The 18258-nt window shown below is 38.6% G+C and overlaps 1 protein-coding gene across 1 annotated transcript in view; it reads right to left on the reverse strand.

The window, feature by feature from the left end:
* Positions 1 to 294: 294 nt before the first annotated feature.
* The window catches only part of LOC128641131 (opsin-5-like), a 165748-nt gene continuing 147784 nt past the window's right edge, over positions 295 to 18258 (reverse strand). Inside the window, exon 5 of the mRNA XM_053693705.1 lies at positions 295 to 941. Coding sequence (XP_053549680.1) covers positions 360 to 941 — 582 coding nt within the window. The 3' untranslated portion in view covers positions 295 to 359. The remainder of the gene's footprint in view (positions 942 to 18258) is intronic.

Consider the following 18258-nt stretch of genomic DNA (forward strand, 5'->3'; position numbering starts at 1 on the left):
GTGCAACTGCGACAGGAATTACAGACACAGCGACAGATTTCATGTCTTATGTGGGCATATTGCTGACAAGAACTGCAGGGCTGTAGCATCTGACCTGAGGTCCAGTCAAACCCCCACCTACTGCTTTACTTTAATTATCCAATGTTTGTTTAGTATTTTGTAAAGGACAGCTTACATTAATAGTGGCTAGCTGTCACCTTGACTGAAGCACCCTTTTATTGGAGATGAAAAATGTAATAATATATTGTATTCTGATTTTTCCAGAGATAAATTACCAATTAATCAACTCATGAAATTATTCCAAACACGTTTTATTAATGTATAGTTGTGGAAAAAAATATTTGATATCCAGGGCTAATTCAGATAAAGTCTTTTCCATAGTCCGTTGGTAATCTTCCTGCTGCAACCTCAGTGATATCAGCTCCAGATCTAGTTCTTGAGGAATATACAATAAGATGCACAGCTTTTCCCCTGACGGACTGTGGGATATTAGTTGGATTCCCGTCCACAGTAATGGTCATAGGTGGAACATTATCCATGTGTTTAAAATTGCAACACCTTGGGTATTTACGAAAACATTCAAAGGTATCATTGCAGCTTCTGCAGGACCCTTGGTTTTCTCTGAAATTGTCAGTAGTTTTTGTTGAGCTCTTGACCTTTGTAGCTAAACTAAAGGTTCTCTTCGCTGGGTTACACCCTTGACAAATTATAGTACACATGGACTGAAGCAGAGCTAGGTCTTGAGTTAAAGTGCTTAGAAAGTTGGGCTTAAGCAGCAGATATACCACTGGGTTGTAAAGTGTTGATGACTTTGCAAATGCTGCAGCTATAGCAAACACTAGTGATGACATTTCACTTTTTACATTTGCAACAGACCACATTGCCACAACAGCATATGGCGTCCAGGCTAATAGAAATCCAATGCAAACTGCAACACTGACCTATGGAAAAACAACAGAGAAATTATTAGTATGTGCACGTAATCAGCTATGTTTAAATTTATAACTTTTATTCTTTTTATTGTACTATAAGTGGAATGATTTGCTTGATTGGTATTGGAGACTAAACATATATGCCGAAGTGACAATACCTTTAACAACAATTGCATTAATTTCTCATGCTGACAGGTACTTTTATAGATTCTATTGTATGCATGGTCATTAGTTTATATATATATATATATATATATATATATATATATATATATATATATATATATATATATAGATGAGAGTGACTTCTGACGGACCAGATTGATGGGCCCATGGCTGGATCAGTAACGGACACAGAGCTTCACTTAGACACCAGTATGGTGGAGGTGGGGAACTGGTATGGGCTGGTATTATTAAAGATGAGCTAGTTGGACCTTTTCAGGTTGAAGATGGACTCAAAATCAACACCCAAACCTACTGCCAGTTTTTAGAAGACACTTTCTTAAAGCAGTGGTACAGGAAAAAGTCTGCATCTTTCAAGAAGACCATGATATTTATGCAGGAAAATGCTCCATCACATGCATCAAAGTACTCCACTGCATGGCTAGCCAGTAAAGGCCTTAAAGATGAAAGAATAATGGCATGGCCCCCTTCCTCACCTGACCTAAACCCTATTGAGAACTTGTGGGCCCTTCTTAAATGGGAGATTTACGGTGAAGGAAAACAGTACACCTCTCTGAACAGTGTAAGGGAGGCTGTGGTTGCTGCTGCACAAAAAGTTGATCGTCAACAGTTCAAAAACTGACAGACTCCATGGATGGAAGGCTTATTACTGTTATTGAAAACAGTTTTTTTTTTTTTGGGAAATGCCAGAAATGTTCATTTGTAAATTTTGAGTTGTTTGTTTATTTTTCTCACTTTAACAGATGAAAATAAACAAGTGAGATGGGAAAATGTTCATTTTTCATTGAGTTGCATAATAATTGTGCACACTAATAGTTGGCCAATAATTGTGCACACATAGATATTCTCTCTAAGAATGTCAAAACCTTACTTTCTCTTTCTTAAATATTCAGGTTTGAAGTTTATTAACATTTTGGATTGACCGAGAACACTGTATTTGTTCAATAATTAAGTTAATCCTCAAAAATACAATGTTCCTAATGATTGTGCACAAAGTGTGTGTATATATATATATATACAGGGAGTGCAGAATTATTAGGCAAATGAGTATTTTGACCACATCATCCTCTTTATGCATGTTGTCTTACTCCAAGCTGTATAGGCTCGAAAGCCTACTACCAATTAAGCATATTAGGTGATGTGCATCTCTGTAATGAGAAGGGGTGTGGTCTAATGACATCAACACCCTATATCAGGTATGCATAATTATTAGGCAACTTCCTTTCCTTTGGCAAAATGGGTCAAAAGAAGGACTTGACAGGCTCAGAAAAGTCAAAAATAGTGAGATATCTTGCAGAGGGATGCAGCACTCTTAATATTGCAAAGCTTCTGAAGCGTGATCATCGAACAATCAAGCGTTTCATTCAAAATAGTCAACAGGGTCGCAAGAAGCGTGTGGAAAAACCAAGGCGCAAAATAACTGCCCATGAACTGAGAAAAGTCAAGCGTGCAGCTGCCAAGATGCCACTTGCCACCAGTTTGGCCATATTTCAGAGCTGCAACATCACTGGAGTGCCCAAAAGCACAAGGTGTGCAATACTCAGAGACATGGCCAAGGTAAGAAAGGCTGAAAGACGACCACCACTGAACAAGACACACAAGCTGAAACGTCAAGACTGGGCCAAGAAATATCTCAAGACTGATTTTTCTAAGGTTTTATGGACTGATGAAATGAGAGTGAGTCTTGATGGGCCAGACTGATGGGCCCGTGGCTGGATTGGTAAAGGGCAGAGAGCTCCAGTCCGGCTCAGACGCCAGCAAGGTGGAGGTGGAGTACTGGTTTGGGCTGGTATCATCAAAGATGAGCTTGTGGGGCCTTTTCGGGTTGAGGATGGAGTCAAGCTCAACTCCCAGTCCTACTGCCAGTTTCTGGAAGACACCTTCTTCAAGCAGTGGTACAGGAAGAAGTCTGCATCCTTCAAGAAAAACATGATTTTCATGCAGGACAATGCTCCATCACACGCGTCCAAGTACTCCACAGCGTGGCTGTCAAGAAAGGGTATAAAAGAAGAAAATCTAATGACATGGCCTCCTTGTTCACCTGATCTGAACCCCATTGAGAACCTATGGTCCATCATCAAATGTGAGATTTACAAGGAGGGAAAACAGTACACCTCTCTGAACAGTGTCTGGAAGGCTGTGGTTGCTGCTGCACGCAATGTTGATGGTGAACAGATCAAAACACTGACAGAATCCATGGATGGCAGGCTTTTGAGTGTCCTTGCAAAGAAAGGTGGCTATATTGGTCACTGATTTGTTTTTGTTTTGTTTTTGAATGTCAGAAATGTATATTTGTGAATGTTGAGATGTTATATTGGTTTCACTGGTAAAAATAAATAATTGAAATGGGTATATATTTGTTTTTTGTTAAGTTGCCTAATAATTATGCACAGTAATAGTCACCTGCACACACAGATATCCCCCTAAAATAGCTATAACTAAAAACAAACTAAAAACTACTTCCAAAACTATTCAGCTTTGATATTAATGAGTTTTTTGGGTTCATTGAGAACATGGTAGTTGTTCAATAATAAAATTAATCCTCAAAAATACCACTTGCCTAATAATTCTGCACTCCCTGTATATATATATATATATATATATATATATATATATATATATATACATACATAGTATACTGTTTCATTCCAGTTCTTTCCTATAGTTTATGGGAGGATTTTGTATACACACTATGGCCAGGCTCACTGCTTACAGGTGTATAAAATCCAGCACACAGCGATCAACTCTCCATCGATAAACATTGACAATACAATTGGTTGTACTGAAGAGCTCCTTGGATGCCAACTTTGCCAGTCAGTTTGTGAAATTTGTGCCCTGTTAGATCTGCTCGTCAACTATTGCTATTTTTGTAAAGTGGAAGTATCTAGGAGAAACAATAGTCCAGCCACAAAGTAGCAGACCACACATAGCCTCAGACTGGGACTGCTTAGTGCTAAAGCTTCATAAAATAGGTTCCCATGGCTGAACAGCTCACATCAACATACACAATGCCAAGCATCAGCTGGAGTAGTAGAAAGACTCTTGAGCACTGTAAACATGTTCTTAGGAGTGATTAATTATGCTTAACTATCTGGCAGTCTGAAGAAAGAAACTGGGTGTGGCAGTTGCCAGGGGAACACTACCTACTGGAATGCATAGTGCCTACTATAAAGTTTGGAGAAGGAAGGATAATGGTCTGGGGCTGTTTTTAAGTGTTTGGGATAGGCCCTAGAGTTCCAGTAAAGGGTCACCCTAATGTTTCAGGATAAAATGACATTTTAAACAATTGGCTGCTTGCAACTTTGTGGCAACAGTTTAGGGAAGGCCATTTCCTGTCCCAAAATAACTATGTACCTGTGCAAAAAGCAAGGATTGTGAAGACATGGTTTGATGAATTTTGCATGGAGAAACTTAAGTGGCTTGCACAGAGCCCTGACCTCAATCCCACTGAACAGCTTTGACATTAATTGGAATGCTGACTGGGAGCCAGACCTTCTTGTCCAACATAAGAGTGTGACCTCACAAATGCTCTTTTGGCTAAATGGACACAAATTCCCACAGACATACTACAAAAGCTCTAACTGTAAGGGCTATTATTGTGAAGTGAAAGAGTCTAGGAGCAACAACAGCCCAGTAACAAAGTTATAGCTCACCCAAACTCACAGAACAGTGCAAACTGCCTCTGGAAGAAACCTCAGACAAAAGAACGGTGTGTCAGGAACTTCATGGAATGGGTTTACATGGTGGAGCAGATGCATACAAGTCTCACATCAACATGTGCAATTCTAAGCATTGGCTGGAGTGATGTAAAGCATGCTGCCACTGGACTCTGGAGTAGTTGAAACCGTGGTATCTGGAGTGATGAATCATGCCTCACTATCTGGCAGTCTGATGGAAGAAATGTGGCGGATACCAGGGAAACACTATTGTAATGCATAGTGCCTACTGTAAAGTTTGGTTGAGGAGGGATAATGTCAGGGGCTGATTTTCAGGGTTTGGGGCTGGTCTTTCAAGTGTGTGGCTACAGTTTTAGGGAAGGTCCTTTCCTGTTCTAGCATGGCTGTGCCCATGTACACAGAGCTAGTTAAGTGTGAAGGAACTCAAGTGACCTGCTCAGATCCCTGACCTTAACCCCATTAAACACCTTTAGGATTAATTGGATTGCTGATTACAAATCAGACTTTCACATCCACCATTTTTTTCCCTTATAATTTTATTGAGGTCGTCAAAAAAAAATAAAAAAATAAGATGCATTTGAAACAAAATCTATATATCTTAAAGGGACAGTCAACACCATCATTTTTGTTGTTTGAAAAGAAAGATAATTCCTTAATTACCCATTCCCCAGTTTTGCATAACCAACACAGTTATATTAATATTCTTTTTACCTCTGTGATTATCTTGTATCTGCACTTCTGCTGACTGCCCCCTTATTTCAGGTTTTTTTTACATACTTACATTTTAGCCAATCAGTGCTCACTCCTAGGCCACTTCACGTGCATGAGCTCAATGTTATCTATATGCAACACGTGAACTAATGCCCTCTAGTGGTTTAAAATGCATTCAGATTAGAGGCAGTCTTCAAGGTCTAAGGAATTAGCATATGAACCACCTACGTTTAGCTTTCAACTAAGAATACCAAGAGAACAAAGCAAAATTGGTGATAAAAGTAAATTGGGAAGTTGTTTAAAATTACATGCCCTATTTAAATCATGAAAGTTTTTTTGGACTTGACTTTCCCTTTAAAACAGCATGGGCCAGATTACAATTGGAGCGGTATTTTGCACTAGAGTTCTAATTGTGCTAGAATTAAACTTTTTTGCGCTCCTCGGATTGCACTAGTTTTATGAGTTAAAAGTTATCCCTCTCGCGCTAACCCGATGAGTGCAAACAACTTACTTCTAGTGCAATTAGACTGTCGCGCAAACAATAACCTATTCCCCCATAGAAGTCGATGGAGAAAAAAAAAATAACACCCGACTAGCACACAAACAAGATCGCATTTTCTAATATGCGCAAACCCGACATAAAAATAAGAATATTGCATAAATATGCTTTTACATCTTTTCATCTACCTAACTGCAAAGAGCTCTAATGCACTTCTATATATGTATACATATGTATTTATGTGTGTGTATATATATATATATATATATATATATATATATATATATATATATCTGTTAATACATATATACACATATAAATACATAAATAGACATATATAGACATATATATACACACAGTGTATATATATATATATATATATACACACAGTATATATATATATATATATATATATATATATATATATATATATATATATACATAAACATCTTTAAATATGTATATGTATGTATCTCAGTGTTAAAGTCATTTGCCTGACTTTTTTGTGAGTGTAACTGTACTTTGTAATGTATTTTAAAGTGTTTTGCAACACTTTTTAATTTTGCAAACAGTTAACCACAGCTCTGAGATTGCGGTACTGAGTCTAGCATAAATCGCGATTGCACTCACTCACTTGCACTCATAGTTTGCGTGCCACTAGCCCTATATGTCATACAAGTAAAAACAAAAAAAGCATTAGAAAACAATTTTAAAAGAGTCTTGATCGAGAAAAACTTAGTAGAGTTCAGATTTCATATTACAAAGATTCTGAGAAAAGTACATAAATTCCAAAGATAACATATCTCAATATACAGATAGAGAAAATGCTCTTTTAACTAAATGGACACAAATTCCCACATACACCCTCTAAAATCTTGTGAAAAGCCTCGCCAAGAAAGTAGGGCCTGAAAAGCCCTACAGGGAGGGATAACTTCATATTAATGCCCATGGTTTTGGAATGGGATGTCCAACAAACTCATAGGTGTGAGGGTCCGATGTCCACATAGTTTTGGTCATATAATGTATATTTGAAAAATTTGAGGAAGCCTCATTAAAGTGCCATAAAACATGTTGAGATTTGTGCATATCCTAAAAGGGCTAATTAAGTAAAAATATTTGCATTAAAAGAATGTTTAAAAATTGCTGGATAGTATTTTATAATAATTAAAAAAAATAAGCAAAATTGCCATGCTGTCTGGAGTAGTCTGATCCACCCCCTTTATCAGTGTTTAGCATCAGAAACACATGCATTGTATTTTTTTCACATCGGCTTATTTGCTTCTAGGCATACTCCAGCAGATATCGAGTGTTTACTTCTGCATTCTAACAAATCAATGGTAGATATAGATACAGCCATAGAAGGAAATGTTGGGGGGGGGGGAGTTAGAGCTGTACAATTCGGAAACTTAAAAGAAAGGGTTATTAGGGAGGCACTGCAGTATAAAATTGCAGGTAAAATAATTAAAGTACATATTATTATATTTTGTTTCTATCCCAACTTGTTTTATATCCCTTTAAATTTACCCTTTATGGCCTACTCAAAGTAGATTACACGTTTTATTTCAGTGGCACCCAGCATATTCAATGACAAAATAAAACCCCATTAATTTAATTTACTGTATTTTTAAATTATATTATATTATTTATTTATTTTTTATTATTTTTATTAGGGATCACATAGTTATACAGCATTAACACAATGACATCTTTAGCAATAGTCACAAATAGAGTCCAAGTTACATAAAGGGATGTTGCAACATATGATAGTTTTGGAGTATGCGACCAAAGCCACAGGGGCGACATAGTTCGTTGATAAGTTGGTGTGCAATAGGTCCATGCGATTTCCTAAAGTCATCTTTTTTTTCACTTTTCTAACTTACACACTCGATTTTTACTAACACATCAAATAACAAATCACCTAATTTAACAAAATAAAATAATACCCTGTAGCCAGTGTTAAGGTAGAGCCAGCGTTCGGGGGACTCCATAGGGAAGGGGGGGTCTCTCCCCACTCCTCCACCCCCCCAGCAAAGGCCAAAACAAGGAAAAGACACAAGGAAGAACTCCAGTGTTTGTTAAGTTAGCCTTCAATCAGTATCTCCTCCCAGCCGTGTGACTTAAGGTATTTCGATTTTCAGGGTCAGGGGCCTTCCAATCTCCTCTAAGAGATTATGCTAGTATCACCTCATGTTGCAAAAATGGTCTCAGTACGTGGTGTTGTAGAAAAGGGGAGAGTGTCTTTATATAACAATGCCATTTTCTGAAAAACAATTATATTCTACGAGTTACATCTAATTTAGTATCTAACTGTTCTACAAAAATCTGTTTAGGCAATCTGTGTTTGAAGTGAGCTAATAAAGGCGATTTGGTAGAGATCCAGAGGGCCAAAATACACTGACGTGCTAATATGGTACATAGAGTAAGTATAGAATGTATGATACTATTATGCCTATCCCACATAAATAAGAATATAGGGGCCCATTTAACAAGCTCCGTAAGGAGCGTATTGCTCTCCGCATTCAGCGAGGTCTTGTGGACCTGATCCGCAGTGTCGGATCAGGTCCGCAAGACCTTTCTCAAATAGGGGCCATAGTCTTTAAGTCAAAGACCACGTCAGTCTTGAATGTAACTTTGATCCAGTACTGCAGTTAGCACCAAAAGCTTTTAATATAGGGACAGTCAAAAAAGTAGTGGCTGAGTGTAGGTTTGGACAGACAACATTTAATGCATTTGTTTGGACATGTGGGCTTCCAGTGTACCAAACGTGCCAGCGCAATGTAGTCACCATTAAGTATTCTGGTCTGCATCTCTCTATGGAGGACTGCCAGGCTAGCCATTTTGGTTTTAACTAGACTATTTTTAATATCATCCATAGTGATGTCATCTATACCCTCACCCTGCATTCTAGTCAGAATGTCACCCATGATGTTATCTGAGGTATGATTAATCAGTCTTTGGTAGATCGGTGATAAAGAGAAATGACCCACTTTAAAGTCTGTGTGAACAATAGCGAAGGCGGACTGCTCCCAAAAGCCTGAGTTCTGAGAGATTAATGTATTTATATAATGTCTGCTTTGTAGATACGCATAAAAGTGTGTATTGGGCAGACCATATTTTTTTTTATATCTTGAAATGTCCTGACTGTGTGTGACAGGGGATCCAGGAGTACTCCCACGGAGTCCACGCCCACTGTGTTCCAGATTTGAAACGGAGCAGTCTCACTCCCCAACGGGAAGTCTTTGTTCCCTATAAGTGGAATGAATTTGGGGGAGGGGGATTTCCTACTAAGATATTAAATGGGGCAACCACCATGCCCTCAACACATCTCTGTACATTAAATTGTTTTTAATTTCTGATGGCAGATCCTGAAATGGAATGTATGGGCGGTAAGCTAGGGAATGGGGCGCCACCAGCGCCTCTTCCAATGGTGGGATTATGAAGTGGGCAGTGCGAAGTTGCCAATCTAGAGTTAAGCACGTCAAAGCTGCCCAATTATACAGCCTTAGGTTTGGAAGCACCAGGCTCCCCTTGAGATCGGGCTGATGCAATTTGCTAGCCGCAATACGTGTCCTCTTCCCCCTCCAGATAAATAGTTGGATTGCTTTGTTAGTAAGTGATAGATCCGAATTTTGTGAGGAGAAAGGGTAACATCAGTAATGGATACAATAATTTAGGCAAGATAGACATTTTCACGAGGTTAATGAGTCTGGATAGGCCAAGGGGGAGTTTCGTCCAGGCTTTTAATTGGGATTGTATCTGATTACACTGTTTTGTAATATTGAATTCATAAATTTTGTAGAGGTTACGATGCAGCTCAATTCCTAAGTATGTCAGGGTGTCCGGTTGCACCACAAAAGGGAAGTGGAATTTATCATATTTGTGATCTGTTAACCATAATATTTTGGATTTATTTATATTGATTTTTTATCCCGAGAAATCTCCAAAAATGTTTAGTACATCTATAATCTTTGGGCTGTATAGTGAGGGATTAGTAATAAAAAGGAGCATATCGTCAGCATACAAAGCCATATTTATGTTGTGATCATTAAGGGGCAACCCTGGGTAGGTCTGTAGGGGAGACAGCGGACATCCCTGATGGGTGCCTCTTTGAAGTGTGGGGGAGAGAAGACCATTGACCAAGATATTTGCAGACTGGGAAGAGTATATTTTACCTAGAAAATTCAGGAATTGACCTTGGAACCGGAATTGCCTAAGGGTGTGAAATAGGTGCGGCCATTCGACTCTATCGAAGGCCTTCTCGGCATTGAGTGATAGCAGGAAGGCCTCCTGGTCCCCTCCAAGCTGTGAACTCCCCGTCCCCAACCAATAATGAATTATTTGTTTTAGCTGATTGGCTAAGATTTTCATAAGTATTTTGTAGTCGGTATTTAAAAGGGATATTGGGCGGTATGATTCTGAAAGGGTGTGGTCCTTCCCAGGCTTGGGGATCAGGGTGATATGCGCTGAAACAAAAGGTCTAGAGGGGATCCCATCATCAATGAAAAGGGCATTATACACCTTAGCAACGATAGGGGACAGTTGAGGAGATAGAAGTCTGAAAAATTCTATAGGAAGGCCACCCGAACCTGGGGTTTTCCCCAGTGACAGGGATTTAATAGTGAACTGAATCTCCTCCACGGAAACTGGGGCATTCAAGGTATCTACTTGGTGCGTTGTGAGATGAGGTAATGTGATGGATTGCCAGAAGTTTTGAAGGGAGTCCGGCCCGGTTGGTTGTTGTTTTGAATATAATTGGGCATAGTAGTGTGCCAGACAGTGTGCAAGTTCAGTGGGAGTTTTATAAGTTTTCCCTCCATATCTAAGTGCTGCAATATCTTTTTTGGAAGATTGGATTTTCACTAAAGTGGCCATGAGGCTAGCCGACTTATTTCTGAAACGGTAGAATTTACTTGCTGACTTAAGTAGGCCAACAGCTGTTCTTTACCTAACAAATGCATCCAGTTCAGCTATAGCCGTAATATAAGAGTCATATAAGACTCGCGATTTGTGGGTACAGTAGTCTAAATAGGCCTGGCACAAGGTAGCTTGTAAGAAATTATGTTTGTATTGGGTTTTACGCTTAAGGTCAGTTAGATACGAAATTAAATGGCCTGTAAGTACCACTTTAGCTGCTTCCCAGAACAACTGTGGATTGTTTAAATGTGCAGAGTTATCAGTGTAGTAGTCATTCCAGACATGAACGAGTGATTTCTGAAAGGGTTCAGAGGTGCGAAGGTACAACGGAAAATGCAAGGAGTTTCTAGTAGGGCGCTTTAGGGCATTGCCCAAAGTAATCGCTACTGGGGTCTGGTCGGAGACCACAATGTCATGAATAGTCTCTGAGGTAATCTGTGAGATCAGGGTGTCCGCTACCATAAAGAGGTCTATAGCGAGAACTTGGCCTTAGATAGGCATGTGTAATCTTTACCTTCCGGGTGTCTCCTACGCCAGATTTCACACATGGCCATGGACTCGGAGAGCAAGTTAAACACCCTCCTCTCAAACTTCCCTCTATAATTTTGCAATCTTTTTTCTCTTGTGGCATCCTGTATCCAAGTTCTATCCACTAGAGGCTGAGGAGAGCTTTGTAGTTTGGTGCATAGATATTGCACAAAGTGCAGTTAACTGAGTCTATGGAAATTTGTAAGACAAGAAATCTACCCTCTGGATCGGTGATAGTGTTATGTAACTCTACATGTAGGCGTTTTCCAAATAGAATGGCTAGTCCTCTACTAGAAGAGTTGTATGAGAGGTATATCACTTTTCCCACCCAGTCAATTTTTTGTGTTCCTCATTTCCTAAATGCGTTTCTTGCAAGAGGGCCACATCAGAATTTAGTCTACGCAGGTGTGTTAGGTTTGATTTACGTTTTATGGGGGAATTGATACCATCAACATTTCAGGTTAGAATTTTAAGTGCCATTATCAGGTATCATGGGGGATATGTCAGGGACATCCAGATTTGTCGGGGCAGAAGGAGGAGCACAGAGAGAGGTAAGGGTCACTAAGGATTGAAAAGGCTCTCCGGGGTAATGAAGGCCAGTATATGGACAGGTCTGGATGAGCTCACAATACATGTGTTTGACCGTAAGAAAATATTTAGGCTCTACAGCGGCACAGGGATATACATTATAGTATAAAAACATATATCATAATAAATGTAAAATTAACATTTGGAAGGAGCATATCACATTTTTTTAATACACTAGCTGCAAATATCTTTATAACACAGCATGAGGGAGGAGTTTATTGGCAAGTGAGTTTTGGATCCTAGTTGGATCATCAATATCTTAAAGAGTAACCTAAAGTGAACGAGGGGAGTGATATTGACAAGCATATAATAGGAAATGCTGTGAGAACTGATACCCAGGGTACTTTGTTCATACAAGGTTCAAAATCTACCTTGTAGTTCACAGCACAATACATAGAACAGTGGCTTTAATTCACCTAGTGGGGAGACATAAGAGCAGTGCCTGACCAATTTGAGTAAGAAAAAAGAGCTAATATCCTGAGACTCTGACACATTTAGTGGGCAAGTTTTGGGTAGCAGAAAAAAAGTCAATAAAACTTTTGGTTAAGGTGACAAACTTCTTACGTGCTATGGTAAGTGAGGTTGCTTCTGGTATCATATTGCTACGGGTTGTGCCCAAAGGGGTGGGATGAGTGAGAAAGATATTTAACGCAGCATGCCCCTCAAGTGGTAAAGGTGTTATATGTATCACTTGCAAAATAAGCGGTATACTGTGTCCAAGTATAAATGAAATAGGTGTAGTGGGGCACCATTGTATAAAACAGTAGCCATTAAAGATTCCAATCAGCAAGTAACTTATGTTATCATTTATTATTAAAATATTTTTACATATAATTTTGGTCCATTTTGGATAGCTTTTTAGTGGGTTACACAGAACAATGTACTTTTCAAATTCTGTCTTATAAATTATGACGCCTGTGCATTTGACAGTTTTGTTAGCTGATGAATGCAGAAAAACTTAATTTATGTAAGAACTTACCTGATAAATTCATTTCTTTCATATTGGCAAGAGTCCATGAGCTAGTGACGTATGGGATATACAATCCTACCAGGAGGGGCAAAGTTTCCCAAACCTCAAAATGCCTATAAATACACCCCTCACCACACCCACAATTCAGTTTAACGAATAGCCAAGAAGTGGGGTGATAAAGAAAGGACTAAAAAGCATCAACAAAGGAATTTGGAAATAATTGTGCTTTATACAAACAAATCATAACCACCATAAAAAAGGGGGTGGGCCTCATGGACTCTTGTCAATATGAAAGAAATTAATTTATCAGGTAAGTTCTCATGGACTCTTGCCAATATGAAATAAATTAATTTATCAGGTAAGTTCTTACATAAATTATGTTTTCTTTTATGTAATTGGCAAGAGTCCATCAGCTAGGGACATCTGGGATAGAAATACCCAAGATGTGGAACTCCACGCAAGAGTCACTAGAGAGGGAGGGATAAAATAAAAACAGCCATTTTCCGCTGAAAAACTTAATCCACAACCCAAAATATAAGTTAATTCTCATAAATGTGAGGAAAAAAATTAAATCAAAAGCAGAAAAATCAAACTGAAACAGCTGCCTGAAGAACTTTTCTACCAAAACTGCTTCCGAAGAAGCAAATACATCAAAATGGTAGAATTTAGTAAATGTATGCAAAGAAGACCAAGTAGCAGCTTTGCAAATCTGATCAACTGAAGCTTCATTCTTAAAAGCCCACGAAGTGGAAACTGATCTAGTAGAATGAGCTGTAATTCTCTGAGACGGGGCTTGACCCAACTCCAAATAGGCTTGATGAATCAAAAGTTTTAACCACAAGGCCAAGGAAATGGCAGAAGCCTTCTGACCTTTCCTGGAACCAGAAAAGATAACAAATAGACTAGAAGTCTTCCTGAAATCTTTAGTAGCTTCAACATAATATTTCAGAGCTCTCACCACATCCAAAGAATGTAAAGATCTCTCCAAAGAATTCTTAGGATTAGCACACAAGGAAGGAACAACAATTTCTCTATTAATGTTGTTAGAATTCACAACCTTAGGTAAGAATTTAAATGAAGTCCGCAAAACTGCCTTATCCTGATGAAAAATCAGAAAAGGAGATTCATAAGAGAGAGCGGATAATTCAGAAACTCTTCTAGCAGAAGAGATGGCCAAAAGAAACAACACTTTCCAAGAAAGTAGTTTAATGTCTAAATAATGCATAGGCTCAAACGGAGGAGCCTGTAAAGCCTTCAAAACCATCCTGAAGAATCTGTAAAATTCTAGGAATTCTAAAAGAATGCCAAGAGAATTTAGGAGAAGAACACCATGAAATGTAAGTCTTCCAAACTCAATAATAAATCTTTCTAGAAACAGATTTACGAGCCTGCAACATAGTATTAATCACTGAGTCAGAGAAACCTCTATGACTAAGCACTAAGCATTCAATTTTCCATACCTTCAAATTTAATGATTTAAGATCCTGATGGAAAACGGACCTTGAGATAGAAGGTCTGGCCTTAATGGAAGTGACCAAGGTTGGCAACTGGACATCCAAACAAGATCCGCATACCAAAACCTGTGAGGCCATGTTGGAGCCACCAGCAGCACAAACGATTGCTCCATGATGGTTTTGGAAATCCCTCTTGGAAGAAGAACTAGAGGCGGGAAAATATAAGCAGGTTGATAACACCAAGGAAGCGTCAACGCATCCACTGCTTCCGCCTGAGGATCCCTGGACCTATACAGGTACCTGGGAAGTTTTTTGTTTAGATGAGATGCCATCAGATCTATTTCTGGAAGCCCCCACAGCTGAACAACTTGAGAAAACACATCTGGGTGGAGAGACCATTCTCCCTGATGTAAAGTCTGACGACTGAGGTAATCCATTTCCCAATTGTCTATACCTGGGATATGAACCGCAGAAATTAGACAGCAGCTGGATTCCGGCCAAACAAGTATCCGAGATACTTATATCATAGCTTGAGGACTGTGAGTCCCACCCTGATGATTGACATATGCCACAGTTGTGATATTGTCTGTCTTAAAACAAATGAACGGTTCTCTCTTCAACAGAGGCCAAAACTGAAGAGCCCTGAGAATTGCACAGAGTTCCAAAATATTGATTGGTAATCTCGCCTCTTGAGATTTCCAAACCCCTTGTGCTGTCAGAGATCCCCAAACAGCTCCCCAACCTGACAGACTCGCATCTGTTGTGATCACAGTCCAGGTTGGACGAACAAAAGAGGCCCCTAGAATTATACGATGGTGATCTAACCACCAAGTCAGAGAAAGTCAAACATTGGGATTTAAGGATATTAATTGTGATATCCTTGTATAATCCCTGTACCATTGGTTCAGCATACAAAGCTGGAGAAGTCTCATATGAAAACAAGCAAAGGGGATCACGTCCGATGCTGCAGTCATAAGACCTAAAACTTCCATGCACATAGCTACTGAAGGGAATGACTGAGACTGAAGGTTCCGACAGGCTGCAACCAATTTCAAACGTCTCTTGTCTTTTAGAGACAGAATCATGGACACTGAATCTATCTGGAAACCTAAAAAGGTTACCTTTGTCTGAGGAATCAAATACATTTTTGGTAAATTGATCCTCCAACCATGTCTTCGAAGAAAAAACACTAGTTGATTTGTGTGAGATTCTGCAGAACGTAAAGACTGAGTGAGTACCAAGATATCGTCCAAATAAGGAAACACCACAATACCCCGCTCTCTGATTACAGAGAGTAGGGCACCGAAAACCTTTGAAAAGATTCTTGGAGCTGTCACTAGGCCAAAAGGAAGTGCAACAAATTGGTAATGCTTGTCTAGAAAAGAGAATTTCAGGAACTGATAGTGATCCGGATGAATCGGAATATGAAGATATGCATCCTGTAAGTCTATTGTGGATATATAATGCCCTTGCTGAACAAAAGGCAGAATAGTCCTTATAGTCACCATCTTAAAAGTTGGTACTCTTACATATCAATTCAAAATCTTTAGATCCAAAACTGGTCTGAATAAATTTTCTTTCTTTGGGACAATGAATAGATTTGAATAAAACCCCAAACCCTGTTCCTGAAATGGAACTGGCATGATTACCCCTGATAACTCCAGGTCTGAAACACACTTCAGGAAAGCCTGTGCCTTTACTGGGTTTGCTGGAATGCGTGAGAGAAAAAATATTCTCACAGGCGGTCTTACTCTGAAACCTATTCTGTACCCATGAGAGACAATACTCTGAATCCAATGATTTTGGACCGAATTGATCCAAACATCTTTGAAATTTTTTTATCTGCCCCCTACAGGCTGAGCTGGAATGAGGGCCGCACCTTCATGCGGACTTGGGGACTGGCTTTGATCTCTTAAATGGCTTGGATTTATTCCAATTTGAAGAAGGCTTCCAATTGGAAACAGATTCCTTGGGGGAAGGATTAGGTTTCTGTTCCTTATTTTGTCGAAAGGAACGAAAATGGTTAGAAGCTTTTGATTTACCCTTAGGTCTTTTATCCTGAGGCAAAAAATCTCCCTTCCCCCCAGTGACAGCTGAAATTATTGAATCCAACTGAGAACCAAATAATTTATTACCTTGGAATGAAAGAGATAGCAATCTGGACTTAGAAGTCATATCAGCATTCCAAGATTTGAGCCACAAAGCTCTTCTAGCTAAAATAGCTAAAGACATATATTTAACATCAATTTTGATGATATAAAAAATGGCATCACAAATGAAATTATTAGCATGTTGAATCAACTTAACAATACTAGACAAATCATGATCCAATACTTGTTGCGCTAAAGTTTCCAACCAAAAAGTTGAAGCAGCTGCAACATCAGCCAAAGAAATTGCAGGCCTAAGAAGATGACCTGAATATAAATAAGCTTTCCTTAGATAAGATTCAAGTTTCCTATCTAAAGGATCTTTAAAAGAAGTACTATCTTCCGTAGGAATAGTAGTACGTTTAGCAAGAGTAGAGATAGCCCCATCAACTTTGGGGATCTTTTCCCAAAACTCCAATCTAACTGCTGGCAAAGGATACAATTTTTTAAACCTTGAAGAAGGAATAAAAGAAGTACCAGACCTATTCCATTCTTTAGAAATCATATCAGAAATAGCATCAGGAACTGGAAAAACCTCTGGAATAACCACAGGAGGTTTATAAACAGAATTTAAACGTTTACTAGTTTTAATATCAAGAGGACTAGTTTCCTCCATATCTAATGTAATCAACACTTCTTTTAACAAAGAACGAATATACTCCATTTTAAATAAATAAGAGGATTTGTCAGTGTCAATATCTGAGGCAGGATCTTCTGAATCAGATAGATCCTCATCAGAGAAGGATAATTCAGTATGTTGCCGGTCAGTTGAAATTTCATTAACTTTATGAGAAGTTTTAAAAGACCTTTTACGTTTATTAGCAGGCGGAATGGCAGACAAAGCCTTCTGAATAGAATCAGAAATAAATTCTTTTAAATGTACAGGTATATCTTGTGCATTATATGTTGAGGGAACAGCAACAGGTATTGAACTACTACTGATGGATACATTTTCTGCATGTAAAAGTTTATCATGATAACTATTACAAACCACAGCTGCAGGTATAACCTCCACAAGTTTACAACACATGCACTTAGCTTTGGTAGAACTGTTATCAGGCAGCAGGTTTCCAACAGTGATTTCTGAGACAGGATCAGATTGAGACATCTTGCAAATGTAAGAGAAAAAAACAACATATAAAGCAAAATTATCAATTTCCTTATATGGAATGGAAAAAATGCAAACAGCATAGCCCTCTGACATAGAAAAGAGGCAAATAGGAATGGGGTCTTAAATAATTAAAATATTTGGCACCAAGTATGAAGCACAACAAACAGAAAAATATTTTTTGGTGCCAAAAACGTCCGGAAATTACACACTCGCGTTATAGATGACGCAACCTTGTGAAGGACTCTGCGTTAACTAAGATGGCAAAAATTATGAATTTGCATCAAGGAACGTAACTTTGCGACAAAAAAATCTCACGCCAAGAATGACGCAATAAACTTTGGCATTTTGCGCCCTCGCGAGCCTACTACTGCTCGTGAATTTAAAAGACAGTCAATTTGAAAAAGAGACTATTCCCCAGGTAAGAAATACAGTTTTCATAAAAAAAGCATTTCGCAGATATGAAACTGAAAAAGGAAATATACTGAAAACCTGAATCATGGCAAATATAAGTACAATACATATATATAGAACTTTATATAAATAA

The sequence above is a fragment of the Bombina bombina genome, chromosome 1, assembly GCF_027579735.1.
Source record: "Bombina bombina isolate aBomBom1 chromosome 1, aBomBom1.pri, whole genome shotgun sequence".
Taxonomy (NCBI): domain Eukaryota; kingdom Metazoa; phylum Chordata; class Amphibia; order Anura; family Bombinatoridae; genus Bombina; species Bombina bombina.